The sequence below is a fragment of the Balaenoptera musculus genome, chromosome 4, assembly GCF_009873245.2.
Source record: "Balaenoptera musculus isolate JJ_BM4_2016_0621 chromosome 4, mBalMus1.pri.v3, whole genome shotgun sequence".
Lineage (NCBI taxonomy): Eukaryota > Metazoa > Chordata > Mammalia > Artiodactyla > Balaenopteridae > Balaenoptera > Balaenoptera musculus.
The window spans coordinates 76,764,786-76,779,922 of NC_045788.1; the positions used below are offsets into that span (position 1 = coordinate 76,764,786).

At 43.1% G+C, this 15,137-nt stretch overlaps 1 protein-coding gene across 1 annotated transcript in view; it reads right to left on the reverse strand.

The window, feature by feature from the left end:
• Window positions 1–417, reverse strand: part of PARP14 (poly(ADP-ribose) polymerase family member 14) — a 42,661-nt gene extending 42,244 nt beyond the window's left edge. The window contains exon 1 of the mRNA XM_036851286.1: window positions 190–417. Within this exon, the coding sequence (XP_036707181.1) occupies window positions 190–376 (187 nt within the window). The 5' untranslated portion in view covers window positions 377–417. The remainder of the gene's footprint in view (window positions 1–189) is intronic.
• Between the last annotated feature and the right edge of the window lie 14,720 nt (window positions 418–15,137).

Genomic DNA, 15,137 nt, shown 5'->3' on the forward strand with positions numbered 1-15,137 from the left:
CGCCTGGAAGCGCCGCGCAGGGGGCACCGCAGCGCCCCCGACGCGCCTTGTCTATTCTGCGCCCCCCACGCTCTTTCCTACACCTGCTGCCGGAGCCGGACGAATTCTCCCGCCGCGCGCCCCAGCCCCACGTTTCCCTGGAAGGAGAGCCCGGCTGTCCCCTCTCCCCCGCACCCCTTGCCCCCTCACCGTCGTCCGGGTAGAAGAGCACAAGGAAACGAGGCGGGCTCCCCGGCGCCTGGCGGACCTCACACTCCCCGCCTCCTGATCTCTTCTGGCTCTGGAAGTACATCTGCAACTTGGTGCTCAAGTTCTTCGGGGGCTGGGGACCCCAGGACCCTTCGACCAGCAGCGGGAAGGAGCCGGACGCAGCCATCCTCTCCTCCGCTGGTCCGGCTCCGACTGCAGGTCCCACCCAAATCCCGGTGGTTAAGCCTCTTTCGCTTTCGTTTCCCAGAACACTCCTCCCACCCTTAGTTCCCGCCTTTGGCTGTAAACAGCTGCCCCTAGTTGGACTAGAAACCACCGTCCTCCCGACGCCCCCTCCCCAATTCTTCACCTTCATCTCTGGACCACGGCAGAAGGTGGTATCGCCTTCGTGGCCTCCCTGCATCTGTATACGCGGGACCCTAAGCTCAGGGCACTATCTGCCACTCACCCAAGCCACAGGTGAAATCAGCAGCTCTGGTCACTAGGCCTTGCGGAAACACGAAGAAAGCTTCATTTTTGCCGCAGGCCGCCGTTTTACAAACTCTGATTCTTTAGAATGTCTGGGGCCCGTTTTCAGACTTCTTTCAACAGTCAACTAATGATCAGAATTTTACCTTGCTTCCCTCCTGATCTGTTAAATATTCTGTGTCTAGAGATGTGGGGGACACAGTACATTCACAGCCGTCTTTTTATGGAATATTGGCTAGGTGCCATGCAAACTGAATGGATTCAGCAGACACCGTCTGTGCCCTCCCTGAGCTCATGAAGCTGTGGGGATGCAGAGCAGTTAGGACACAGTGGAATAAGTGCTTTTGGAAGGAATATACAGGTGTTCCTGGAACAAATTAGGAGGGGCTCCTAGCCCAGGTGTGGGAGCTCAGGGAGGGTTTATGGGGAGGCAACATGGAACCTGAAGCCAAGGGTGATTGCGGATAACCTTGGCGGGTGGGGAAGAGGGGAGTGCCGTGTGATTTACTTGTATGGGATCCCTTGAGCTGCTGGGCGGTAGCTAGAGTAGAGGCAGGAGGCCAGCCGAGTGGCTACTGTAGTGTCTCAGGAGAGAGATGAGGGCGGCTGAGACCAGGGGGTTAACCTAGGAGGACAGAGAAGGGGTGGGGTTCCGAATTGATATCGGACTTGCGGAAGGATACGGGCCGCGAGAGCAGACACTCAAGCGTGATTCCTTGGTCGTCCATGCATGGCCTGAGCAGGTGGCTAGATAAAAGTGGCATCTACCCGATGGGAGCACTGAAGTGGGAGAGAGGCTAGGAATGTGTGTATCCCTGACCATCGTAAGGTAGTGTTTCAAGTGAGAAGGAGGGATCATCATTCAAATACAACCAATACATCAGGTGAGAGAAATGTCTCTTGGATTCGGAGGACCTGGCAAGCACTGTCTTCTGGTGAGGAGGGAGTAGAGGGCGGTGGTCAGAGATCCGAAAGGAAGGGAAGGGAGGCAGCAAGCGCTGTCAGCTCTTTCCAGAAGTGTGACTGTGAAAGGGAAGAAGTTAGGTAGCAGCTTCTGGGGTTATAGGATCGGGGAGGTGTTGTTCTTTTTGTCTTTTGGCTTTTAAAATATGTTTTAAGCTGGAAGAAGCTTAGAAATGTTTAAATAGTGTTAGAAAAGTAAAAGGAAGGTTGAGGACACAGGTTGTGGGAGAAGGTGGGAGGGGATCCTGGGGGCATTGGCCCAAGGAAGGGACGCTTTTCCCACTGCACCGGGAAGGAGGAGCTGGAGTACAGAAGTAGGTGATTTTGAATGACTGCCGATGGGAAGGTCTGTAAATTCTCTCCTGATAGTTTGTTTTCTCTGTGAAGAAGGTGATGAGGCCTCTTAGACACTGCCAAAATTAGAGCTGCTTCTCCCTGCAGGGCTGGACCTTATGTATTGTCTCTTAATCACAATGAAACAAAATTTCAGGAGGAAGAGAACCGGAGATGGGCCAAAGAGAGGTTACAGGGCTTTAATTTCTGATGCATAATAATGCTAAACAGTGTTCAGCTATTTTCTCCTACCTCCAGGTGGCGCTCATCATCCAGTCCAAACCACCCTGCGCCCCTGCAGGGGGAAGTGGGGAGGATACAGAACAGCCAGCCAGGGCTCTCAGCCTCAGTGATGACTGTTTCTCTTCAGGGCATTGTCACCCTTTCCCTTCAAACCACAACTAAAATCAGCACCCTCCTTTAACCAGTTTGGGAGTCCAGAACTGGGCAAACAGTTTACCTTTTTCCTCACATCATCGTTTTACAAAAAATAAAATCAGAGAGAAATAAACTATAGTAGAAGTTGTGGCAGGCCATTTCTGGATTTCTTTCAAGGATTTATTTAATTATTAACAGTGTATTTTGTCACACATGGTCTGCTCATTATTCCTGGGTTGACTGGGAAGAATCTATCAGAGGATCAGGATGTCAGGTCTTGAAAGCCAAGGGAAAAAAAAAAAATTCTAGAAGGAGCAAATTGTTAACCATCATTAGCCCCTGAAGTACTTTGTCTTCTCTCCTCAGTTGTTTTGACCCTTTTCATTTGTTGAACCCATACCCTTCGCCCTCCCCCAGTGTGCTTATCCTCTCTCAATTCTCTGTCTCCATAGGGTGTTTGCCTCCTGAAACTCATTTCCTTCCAAGGAAGCAAGCATCCTCTCAGGGCCTGGGGGAGAGCAGATTCCAGCAGAGAGGTGGCCATGTTTGCGTGGCTGTTCCTTGTTTCTCTTTCCACCAAAAAGTCACAGCTGATCTTAACAGAACAACCCACATCCGCATTTTGGGGCTGAACTTCCCTTTCTCTGCTTCATCTAAATTTCCCCTTTCAGCTTCTCTATGAACTTCTATAACCTAACATCAGACTCCTTTCAAGTTCTCCACAAGCCAGCATCAGGCCCCCCATTTCTCCCGCTGAAGTATATATTGGGGAAAGGTTTGGTTTTCCCATCTGTCCTGAATCAGTGAGTTGTGAGCACCTCATGCCGAACTCTCTGCCTCACTTTGCTCCTGCAACTGCTGGCCTGGTCCCCCAAAACAGGATGTGACCTCAGAAGTGAGGCAAGCTCCACTGCCTGTTACCACTCCAAGTTCAGTCCTCAGATGGAGTCACCTGATGGTCACGCACCAGTTTGTGGACTTATTCCCTGTGCTCCAATCCCTTTTAGGAGTTTCATCGTCTTCACTCATCCACAAGGAATGTCTCTGATGCCCCCACTCTCTAGTATGGTAATCCCTAATGGTATATTTTCCCAAATAAGAGTCATTTAGGGGCTCCCCTGGTGGCGCAGTGGTTAAGAATCCGCCTGCCAACGCAGGGGACACGGGTTTGACCCCTGGCCCGGGAAGATCCCACATGCTGCAGAGCAACTAAGCCCGTGAGCCACAACTACTGAGCCCGCATGCCACAACTACTGAAGCCCATGCGCCTAAAGCCCATGCTCTGCAACAAGAGAAGCCACGACAATGAGAAGCCCACACACCGCAACGAAGAGTAGCCTCCGCTCGCCTCAACTAGAGAAAGCTCATGCACAGCAACGAAGACCCAACAGAGCCAAAAATAAAAACAAATAAATAAATGAATTTATTTTTTAAAAACTAGGGGTGTTTCCAAGTGAAAAAAGGTCATTTAGGTTCATTAATACTATAGTTGGCTCGGAAGTGGAGGGAGACTTCTGCAGAAGAGTCCAGAGCCGACTTGATCTTTCCAAGTTCATGTGATGGGAAGAGTAAAGCAGAGTAAAGATCCTTCTTGGCCATTCAGTAGGTACTGAATCAGACACACATGCACGTGTCTCAAGACAGGCATTAACTCTCAGAGAGAGTACAACCTAGATCATACTAAAAAAGAAAAGCATACAATATTTTATTCCTACACCATACCATGCATGATCACCAGTGATGTGCTGTTAAATATTGAACAACTTGCTCTCTGGGAAATAAAAAAGTTTACATGTATGTATATGTGATTATAAATTTCACTGACATAAAGGTTGTATAGCACATAGTTTACAAATAACAATAAAATGTATAATATTCTTTATTGTAAATTTCAAATAGTCAGTTGATTCTCACTGACTGTTTCAAAGATGTTTGCCCAACTCTCAATGGTTGCCAATCTATGGTTGCAATTGATGAATGAGGGTAGTTCTGATATAAACGTTGGTTGATACTTTTGTTTAAAAAGGGAGATGAAGATGAAACAATGAATACATGTGTCAGAATTTCTGTTATTTGTCAATGACATGGGCTCCTTCTTTGCTGAATGGGATAATAGTTTTCAACTACCAGAAGAATAATTCCTTTTACAAGGTTATGGCTACAGACATGACATACTTTTACATTTGGTCTGCCTTATTAACATATTCTCCGTTACTTTCTTAAGTCTTAATCAACAAAACAATAAATTAAGCCCTGATTTGTAGTGTTTTTCAATTCCATGGTGTAAATATTCTTACCATGGCTGATTTTAAGCTCCCAGTGTGATAGCACTGAATGCAGAGTTGGGAAGAGATGAACAGTAGCATACCATTGTATAATACTTCTACCATACAGTAGACATAAATAACTCAAGAGTACAGATAATAGTAAAGTGTAGTGAAATAATTAGAAAGTGATGAATCTTTTAAAAATATAATCCATTTTATTATGAGTTTATACAATGGTTTTTAATAACTGGCTCACAAAAATTTTGAAAGTTGAACAATCAGTTCTGGTGAGCCAGTATGACCTACCTCTAGCACAAAACCGTACTCTTTTCGCATCAGAGGTAGTATTATCAGATAGAGCAGTTGGTACGCTCTCCCCCCTCCCAACTCCTCCCACACACACCTTAGTACAATTGTTATACTAATATTCTCCTAGTCAAATAGGCTTTAAAGCTGATTGCTTCCTTTCATTACTATGGACAATTAGTCACCAAGGCATTCATTAATCTGTTCATTACTTTTGAGAATTCTACCCTGGAAGAAATAAAAGCGTAATGAAAATCATAAAACAAGGACAAATGTAGTTTAAAATATTAAAGTGTAATAATTAATACAACAAACTTATGAGAAAATTAATATTACTTCCATTTTATTAAGAGGAAACTGAGGCACAAAAAAGGTTAAATATCTTGCCCCAATGTCACCCAGCTAGTTAAATGTCAAGCTGAGATACAAACCTAGGCAACCCAGACTCAACATTATGATACCCTTGCACAGTGATGTTCTGCTCAGATCCCTTCTACAGGGTAATAAACCCACTCCCCAGCTGCTGGTCATATCAGCTGTTGACAGTTCACAGCAGGATCTCTCACTGGCCTTACCTTTGCTTCATCTCTCCCATCAACAGTTTCCTCATGGCAGAGAATATTTATATCTCCTACATTTGAGTCCAGTTCCACCCGCAGGCTAGGTTAACCATATCATACTTATGTGGCCCAAATAGCAAAGCTGTGGTAGTGAGGGTGTGGGGAAATGGGGTCTCTCATGTGGTGGGTGATTTGTTAATTTCCCCTTGTAATTTTGCCACTTTTTGCTTATCTGCTTTTGCTTAATTTAAGGCTGTATTCCTTCAAGATTTTTATATCATCCAAGTGAATTGTTTCTTTTTGTCATTAGTGAGTGCTGTTCTTTCTCTTTTATTAATTCATTGTCTTAAAGTCCATTTTGTCTTATATTATAACCACTTTAATTTGGTTAGTCCTTGCTAAGTGTTACAGATATCTTGAGTAGGTTGGCCGCTTACTCAAAGGCAGTCTCTCCTTCCTTGTTAGGAGCAAAGTGCTGAGGTAAAGGAAATGCCCCTTCAGACACACACTTGACTCACGGTTCCCTTCTCATGGAAATGGTTTAGGTACGACCTGTGATCCAGGTCTAGGCAAAGAGATATAAAGGGAAGTCTGCCATCCATTCCTTATGTAGAGACACTTAATGAGAAATCTCTTTTCCCTCCTTTTTTTGGGATGTTATCAGGTGGGATATGCTGATGAGAGATACTGCAGCCAGAAACACTGAGAATGGCAAATTGAAGAGAGAGAAAGAGCCCAGGTCCTTGAGGGCATAACTGAGGTACAGAATCAGCTCTAAAACCACCTACCTCCAGATTTCTTATTGAGTCAGTAAACGTCCTTGTTGTTGAAGCTCCCTTTAGTTTTATATTCAGTTGCCTACAGCTGAAAACATCAGCCAGTCTTGGGGGAGGCAGTTCTCTGCAGGCTCAGATGAACTTCCAGTGAGGGATGAAGCTGTGACCTGTCAGCAGCAGATGCTTCTAGCAACTGAGAGAAACGCTAGTCATTCCTAAAATGGGGATCTGGATAGACACCCTTGTATCCCCTTCAAGGTATTAAGAGTTAGGGTAATATGATAGTTAAGGTCTGGGTCAGACAGACTTGGGTTCAAGACTTATTCTGGATTTTACCAGCTATGTGACCGTGGGCAAATTAATCAAAATCTATAAATCTTGGTTTTCTCATCTTTAAAAAATAAGTTTAATAGTACTCGCCAGGAAAAGTTTTTTTCAGGATTATATAAGACAAAAAGATAAGTATATAAAGAGTATCATACACTGTCTGACTTCACATGTTTCAATTATGCTGTTTTTTTCCTCTACTCTTTCTCTATTTTTGATTGCATTGATTTCTGCTTTTATCTCTACTGTTGTCTTTCTTTGGTTTGTTTTGGGTTTAACTTGCTCTTCTTTTTCTAGTTTCTTAAGATAGAAATTTGTATCATTGACTTGAGAACTTTCTCTTTTTTTTTGTAAGCATTAATGTTATAATTTTTCCACTAAGTACTGCTTGAGCGGCATCCCATCCTTTGTTTGAGGGGGAAGGTAGGGAGAGGGTGATGAGGAGTGATGAGGTGACAGCTTCCTTCTGGGGTTCCTTAGAAAATGCATGGGAGGGAATCCCCTGGTGGTCCAGTGGTTGGGAGTCGGCGCTTTTGCCGCAGGGGCCCACGTTCGATCCCTGGTCAGGGAACTAAGATCCCGCAAGCCGCAAGACATGGCCGAAAGAAAGAAAGAAAGAAAGAAAGAAAAGAAGAAGAAGAAGAAAATGCTGCACTGGAAATCTTGGTTACCAGCTCTTGCTCCCAGATCGTATCAGTTCTATGGAAATGGCTAATAATGGATTTTAGCCCTTAAAATCTATCCTTTGTCTTCTATATAAACCACAAAGTTTTCATTCACTTAACTTTATGAGTAAATATGACTACTTCTGGCTTTAATTAAGGAAAAATTGTAATTGAGAACTACAATTTACAGGTGTAGACCATCAGAGAGAAAAATATGATTTAATTACATGTACGATAATAACATTGTGTTGGGCGTCCCTATACCACCCCTTGGGTTCAGTAATTCTCTAGGAGGACTCAAAAGATTCAGAGTACAGAAACACTCAACAGTTGCGATTCATTATAGTGAAAGGATACAAAGCAAAGTTAGCAGTGGGGAACAGAGCATGAGGAGAGTCTGGAGGAGAGATGGTCTTCTCCCAATGGGGTCACATAAGATGCACTGAATTCCTCAAGCACTGAACTGTGACCACGCATGTGAAATGTCTACTAGGGGGCCCATTGCAGACTCAGTGCCCAAGGTTTTTATTTGGGGCTGATCATGCAGGCAGCCTCTACCTAGCACATACCGAAATTCCCGACTCCTTAAAGGAAAGCAGGTATTCAGCACAAATCCTTCTGTTTGTACAGACAGGCACTTTGTGAGCGACTCTTTTCATCAGTTAGGGAATTGGGAGACCCCTCCCCAAATCAAAGATCAGACGCCAGCCAGGACCAACCTTACAAGCAGGCCTTTCCAAGGATAACTGTGTTAATTAACTCTTTTCTGCACAAGCATGTTCCTGTCAAATCAATTGGATTAAACCATATTCTTCAAAGTAGTAACTTGAAATATAATGTGGTCACCTGGAATTACAAGCTTTTTATAACTAAATAAGCCATAGGGTACAGGAAAAGTGACTTTTAGCAATGCATTATCCAAATCTGTTTTTATTAAATCCTGTGTCTTTACTAATTTTACTTAAAAAATTTTCCTCAAGTCCAGTGAGCAGTGGTCAAATCCAAACTCAGCCAAAAAGAGAGTCATAAAAATTCAGTTCACAGCCAGAAACTAAAATATTCAATTCACAGACTTTAGTTGACACAACTTTGCCCACAATTTGGCCACATAGCCAGAAATTTCAGAATAATTCAGAGGTTCATAAAAATCATTCCCCAAACTCTAGGGAGACTGTGTCATGTTCTTGAGTCTCCTTTCTTATAGCTCAGTCAGTTCCACTTGAAACTCATTGCCCTGGTGGGAACCCTGAGGTTTGCAGTCCAAAGTCATACTCAGAAACAGAATGGATGATCCACACTCAGCCACAGTTTTAACTCTTTTGAGGCAGTCACAGTGATGCACCACCCAGGGTCCACTTTAAGGAGGGACTTGTTGACTCAGCTGCAGGAAGTGCTATCAGCCAACAGCCTTCAGCTTTCGGCCCATTAGGGATTACAGCAGCGGCAGAGCTACCTTGCCCAGGGTCATGCCCTTCCTGGGGCAGCCCCCATCCAATGACTGATTCAAGTGGGAGTATAAAGACCCAGCCTTCCCAGCCAAACCTGGGACAACTCTGATGGGCCATTTTAATGCTCAAGCACGCCTTGGGGTCAACTGAGCCTGTCTTCAGGCCCGCATTGCAGCTTGACCTCTTTGCCCAATCCAGCTTTCTCTATCTCCCTTCTACAGGTGCTGACCCCAAGGGCATTCCCTAGTAAACATTCTGTATATTACATTTCATGTCAGCAACTGACCCCTGGAGAAGCCAGCCCATAACGTAATTGGGTAGGACATTTTAAAGCATCTTTTCATTCCATTGAATGAAGGCAGATCAGCAATTGGGAACAAGGGCCATCTGCTCAATCCACGTGTCTTTCCCAGCCCAACCAGAGCACCTTCTGAAGAAATCAGCAGTGTCCTTCCTCCTCGCAGTCTCAAATTCAAGGTATTTGGATGTTATATTATCATCGGTCTGAAAGTACAATCTTGTGAGTTAGTCTACATACAAGAAGGTTCATATCTTACAACCCTTACATTCTAGAGGTCTTTGTTCTATGGAAGAGGTTTGGTAATTTTTTCTGTTTCCATAGGTCAGTCTTATGCCTGAATTAAAAGAAATAAAATATCTATCCTACATATCAACTTCTTCCCTAATTGCCATAATCTGTCAGTGAAATCAAGGCATGAATGTAAAGAAATTTCAGTATAAATTACTCTCTTTCTATATCCGGCAATGAACCTAACTTTTTTTTTTTTTTTTGAACCTAACTTTTAAAAATTCTTGGCACACAGCAGGAGCTGAGTACATTATTCCAGTTATCTTTTGCTGTTTAACAACCCTCCCCCAAATATAGTGATATAAAACAATGACAATTGCTTGTTACTATTATTTCTCCAGATTCTGGGTTCACATAGGCAATCTCCCTCAAGGTCTCTCGTGTGCCTGTGGTCAAACTGTGCATGAGGCTTGAGTCGTCTCAAAGGCTGTTTTAGCCTCACACGTGTCTGGTGCCAAGACTGGGACAACTCAGACAGCTGGGGGCTGGAGCAGCTGGGGCTCCTCTGGCACCACCATCAATATGTGGGCTCATCACGTGGCCTCTCCAGCATGGCAGCTTCAGGGTAGTTGGACTTCTAACATGGCAGCTCAGCTCCTAAGGCGTGTCGAGAGGGACAGGGAGGGAAGGAGAAAGAGAGAAGAGAGAGACCAATGCTGTATCATTTTTTAGGACTTAGCCCTCAAAAGTTATGCAGTGTCACTTCTTAGCATTCTGTTCATTAGAAGTGAGTCACTAAGGCCAGCTCATATTCAAGGAGAGAGAAATAGACTCCACTTCCTCACAGGAGGAGTATTTATAAGTTTGCTGACATGTTTTAAAGCCACCGCATATGCCAAACCTTCTCCTTTTGAGCAGAAAAGCAGTTGAGCCTCCTTTGTTTCTTTCTTAGCTGGTGTTGCATTCTGGCCAGGTGATCCTGTTTCTGTGTACATTCCAGAAAACTTACAAGAAAAATGACAAGAGCCAACATTTTTTTAGAGCTTATTTTGTGCTAGTAATCTAAGTTCCCAAGTTCTCGATCCTGTTTTGAATTATTCTTCACTTACTATCCAAATAAAATATCTCAAGTCCCCATCCACTGCACTGCGGGACAGTCCCTCCCCACTATAGCTCTTTTCAGGGGACTACATTTTCCAGGGAAAGTCCACATTGAAATCTGCTTCTTGGCTCCTGTTTCCACACTGCTCCTGTGCTAGAGACACCATCCCCTCTTTTCCCCCCAAATCATCACTACCACATTCACTGAAGGTTTCGACTAATTACATCTTAGTGCAGGAATCAACTTCCAGGTCAACGTTACTCATAAGTATTTCCAGGAATTCATCAGCCATTTCCTATCTAACCATCTCCTCACTCAGTGTTAACATGGAGAGGTCCTTTCCCACTCTCTAGATCAGCGACCAGCAGTTAAATGTTGGTAGCCACCCAACTGAAGCCTGCCCTGAGACCTGCTTCCGAAATTTGAATTAGATGCTAACATTGTAACAGTGTGAGTTTCCATTAAACCTCAGATTTCCAGCTTCTCTCGGGAAAAGGCAGGACAGGTTACCAATGTTCGGTTTACCTCCTCGCATGTCAGCAACCAAGTAAGTGGAGCCAGTATCAGCCGATCCCTGGCTTCTGTTCATTGAAAGTTCCTTTGGCCCACTTCATTCATTACAGTAACCTCCAGCTCCTCTAGACATTTGGGTTTGCAACCCCTTGCCCTAAGATCCACTTCCTCCTCCACCCCTTCCCCATGTTCCCAGGTCCCTACCGCTCCTCTTTAGAACCCACACAAACCCAAAATTCCACTCACTTTATGATACTAAATAACTCAGCTTTTTCATTATCTTGCTCATACACCTAGTCAATTAGACCAGGGGTCAACAACCTTTTTCTATTAAGAGCCAGATAGTAAATATTTTAGGCTTTGCAGGCCATATGGTCTCTGCTACAACTATACAGTTCTTCTGTCATGGACCAAAAGCAACCATTGGGGAAATATCATTAAAAAACATATCTTCTGCCAACCCAGAAGACCTCTCCACAAAGTAGAAGAGAAAGAAAATAGTTTTATTATTGATTAAGTATTAAACCAGAGTGTGGTACTCATCACAGGCAATCCACTAAAGGAATTTAGAAGGCAGACAACAATCTCACCTTTATATTATAGCCAGGCAGATACAGCCCGTTAACACGCATGGCCTCAAGAAAAATAACTAGTCCTCAAGTAAGAGGCCTTGACAACACCATTTGTTACACACAATTCATCCTAAATTCACCTGGTAATTGCGGTGTCCATCTGTGTTAGCTAATTGCCTGTATCCAAAAGAATAATACAACTTCTCACATCTCTATGACCGGTATGTAGTTACAACTTGGAGCCAGTTGCTGGTGAAGTTAGGCTCCTACGCTCCCAGGGAAATTGGGAGATGGAGTTCCACATTCCTTGATGACTACATTTCAAAGAGATGGTTCCCATATCTTTGAGAAAACACTCTCAGGTTGTAAAACTGACCAGAGGCTTTTTTTAGCTTTCAAAAAGTTTTATGTACATCTCAAAGGGACAGAGAAAGCATTAACAATTGCAAGTTTTCTAAAGCTGAAATGGAAAGTGGAGGGGAGATTTCTTCCCTTTTCAACACCTGAGCAAGTTAATTGTTAATTTTTAAATTCACCTTTATGCCTTTAAATTCACTCTTAAATTCACTCTTATGCCGCCATAGAATGTATGTAAACAAAGGAGTATGGCTGTGTTTCAATGAAACTGCTGTGGACACAGAAACTTGAATTTCATTTAATTTTCACATGCCATGAAATACTATTCCTCTTTTGATTTTTTTTTCTGAAACCATTTAACAATGTAAAAACCACTCTTGGCCTGCAAGCCGTGGGGTGGATTTGGTCTGCAGACCACAGTTTACCAACCCCTGACCTAGACTATGACAGTGATGGGGATTCCACATAAGGTGCTTTCCTAAAAACAGTGAAGCACGGATTTTGCCACTGCCTTGGAAGCCAGTAGTCAGCTGCTGTCAGTTTTTTGTTTTAATTAGTATTTCTACTAGACCATACACATTTAGTCCCTGTATTAATTTCCTAGGGCCGCTGTAACAAAGTATCACAAACTGGGTAGCTTAAAACGAAAGAAATGTATTCTCTTACAGTTCTAGAGCCAGAAGGCTGAAATCAAGGTGTCAGCAGGGTTGGTTCCTACTGCAGGCTCGGAGGAAGAAGGCTTCTCATGACTCTCCCCTAGCTTCTCGTGGTTGCCCCCAGTCCTTGGCACTCTCTGGCTGGCAGCCTCACCACTCCATTCTCTGGCTCCATTGTCACATAGTGCCTTCCTGGCATCTGCCTGTGTCCAAACGCCCATCTTCTTGTAAGGACACGAGTCATCAGATTAGGCTTTACCTTAATGCAGTATGAGCTCCTTTCAGCTTGATTACCTCTGCAAAGACCCTGTTTCCAAATGTTACAATTACGGGGTTGGGGTTAGGACTTCAACATATCTTTTGGGGGCAAAGTTCTACCCACTGCCATCCCACTTCTCAGATTACTTTGTGGCATGTGGCTAGGACCTAATAGTTCCTCTCTGCTCATTTACTAGGAAACATTTTTTTTGCTAACAGTCTTAATTGAACTAAAGGGCAGCAGAATATGCCACCCCAAAATATGACTGTAGGAGTTCAAGGCGTGCCACCCCTAAAATATCCTGCTTTGGTATCTTGATTTTTTTGAGCTGTAGGCACATATAAAACAGCGAATGCAGGGAGAGGCTTTCTCTGATTCCCCTTATCTGCCTAAAGACAGATCCTCCAAAAGGAACTCGGTTGTCATAAATCTGCCCACACCCAATCCCGCACCCCCCAGAAGTTTCATCAGCCAGGGATGATCAACTCTTTTTGCAGGAGAGGGTACTGGAAGTTAACACCTCACCTAGACACACTTTGTCACAAACTATGATACCATTCATCTATCCTTCTAAGGGCCCTTCATTTTTCCTAAAATTCATTTACTCTCCCCTAAGAGATCTACATCCCCCTCCTCTTTCCCTATTAAGATGGTATTTAAGTCTGGATTCTAAACCACCTCGGGTAGTTATTCATTCTCCCTGGGTATCTCCCACATATACATGAGGTATACATGCAATAAACTTCTGTTTGTCTGTGTGTTGTTAATCTGTCTTTTATTACATGGGTCTCAGCCAAGAACTCAGAAGGGTAGAAGGAAAGTTATTTCTCTTCCCCTGGACTGGGGTGAGCCACTCGATCATCATTTACCTATGACCTTTAGCTGCAGTAAAGTTCACATAACCAAATGGAAACAACACCATCTTTCCATCTATCCAATCAAGAAGGCAGCAAAGGGCTTCCGTGGTGGTGCAGTTGTTGGGAGTCTGCCTGCCGGTGCAGGGGACACGGGTTCGAGCCCTGGTCTGGGAAGATCCCACATGCCGCGGAGCAACTGGGCCCGTGAGCCACAACTGCTGAGCCTGCGCGTCTGGAGCCTGTGCTCCCAACAAGAGAGGCCATGATAGTGAGAGGCCCGCGCACCGCGATGAAGAGTGGCCCCCGCTCACCACAACTAGAGAAAGCCCTCGCACAGAAATGAAGACCCAACACAGCCAAAAATAAATAAATAAATAAGTAAATTAAAAAAAAAAAAAAAAGAAGGCAGCAAATAACTATTTCTATAAGCCAGTTCAATGTCCTGCAAAGAAAATCTTGCTCTCATTAGAGCAATATTAAATTCTTCTGAAATGTAATTTTAGCAACTTTACAGAATAATTCACTCCAAGTCTGTTGATCTTAACCCGACTAGAAACATTCCCTCTATCTGTCCTTTTGCCTCCTTTACCTCTACATATTCATTGTTCTTTTACCATTATAATGGGTGTGTATACACAATTTGGTATTCTTCCTCTTATGTAACGTGATTTAACCAAATGTTTTCTATTCCTGCCTCATATTTATATTTATGTTTTTAGTATATCACTAGAGTATATCATTTTGATATGCCACAGTTAGCTTCTATATTTTGGCATTGTTAGGATCTTAGCTTTCTTTCAGTGTTTCAATATCATAAAATAAACATTGTTTATGTAGACTTCTGGTTTTTATTAAACATTATTTCCTCAGGATAAATGCTATTACTTAGTGGGGGGTTAGGCATATTTATGATTCCTTCAATAAAGTACCATTTTGCCCTTCAGAAAGACTGGCTCCATTTGCATTGCTATCATTAATGCATGATATCTGCTGTCCTCAAGACTTGCAGGCTTTGGGTTTTATCACTTTTCAACAGTTTTTCTAATTGTATTTTTAGGTACAAAATGAAACTTCACAGTAGGTGAAGTATTACCAACAAGGTTGACTGAATGTTTTAAAAATCATGTTTTAAAATCATGTTTCTCTCATGGGACTATCTTTTAATCATTTGTTTAAGGGACAGTTGGTATTTTTGCCCATTTATATGAGCTCTTTATACTTTTCAGTTATTGAACTTTTGTGTTTATGTGCAATTTCTCCATTCTTCTGAATTTTTAAAATCTTAGCTTTACTGATGTTCTTTCCATCAAAGCTAAAACTATCTAAGTAATGAACCTGTCCAACTTTTTTCATTTCTATTCCATCAAAAGTCAAAAAGTGATTTCCTCTAGTGCTAGTCTGTTCACATACACGAGAGTGTATTTGTTTTGATTTTTAAGCATTTAACTTTCAATCCACCTGGAATTTTTTGGAGAGTATGGTGGAGGGTTTGAGTCTTTTTAATATTCTCATTATTGATATTATTATATACCAAGGGTCTAAAATTGGTTACCAACAGATTTCAATGTCGCCTTTCTCGCCCCCTGGCCAT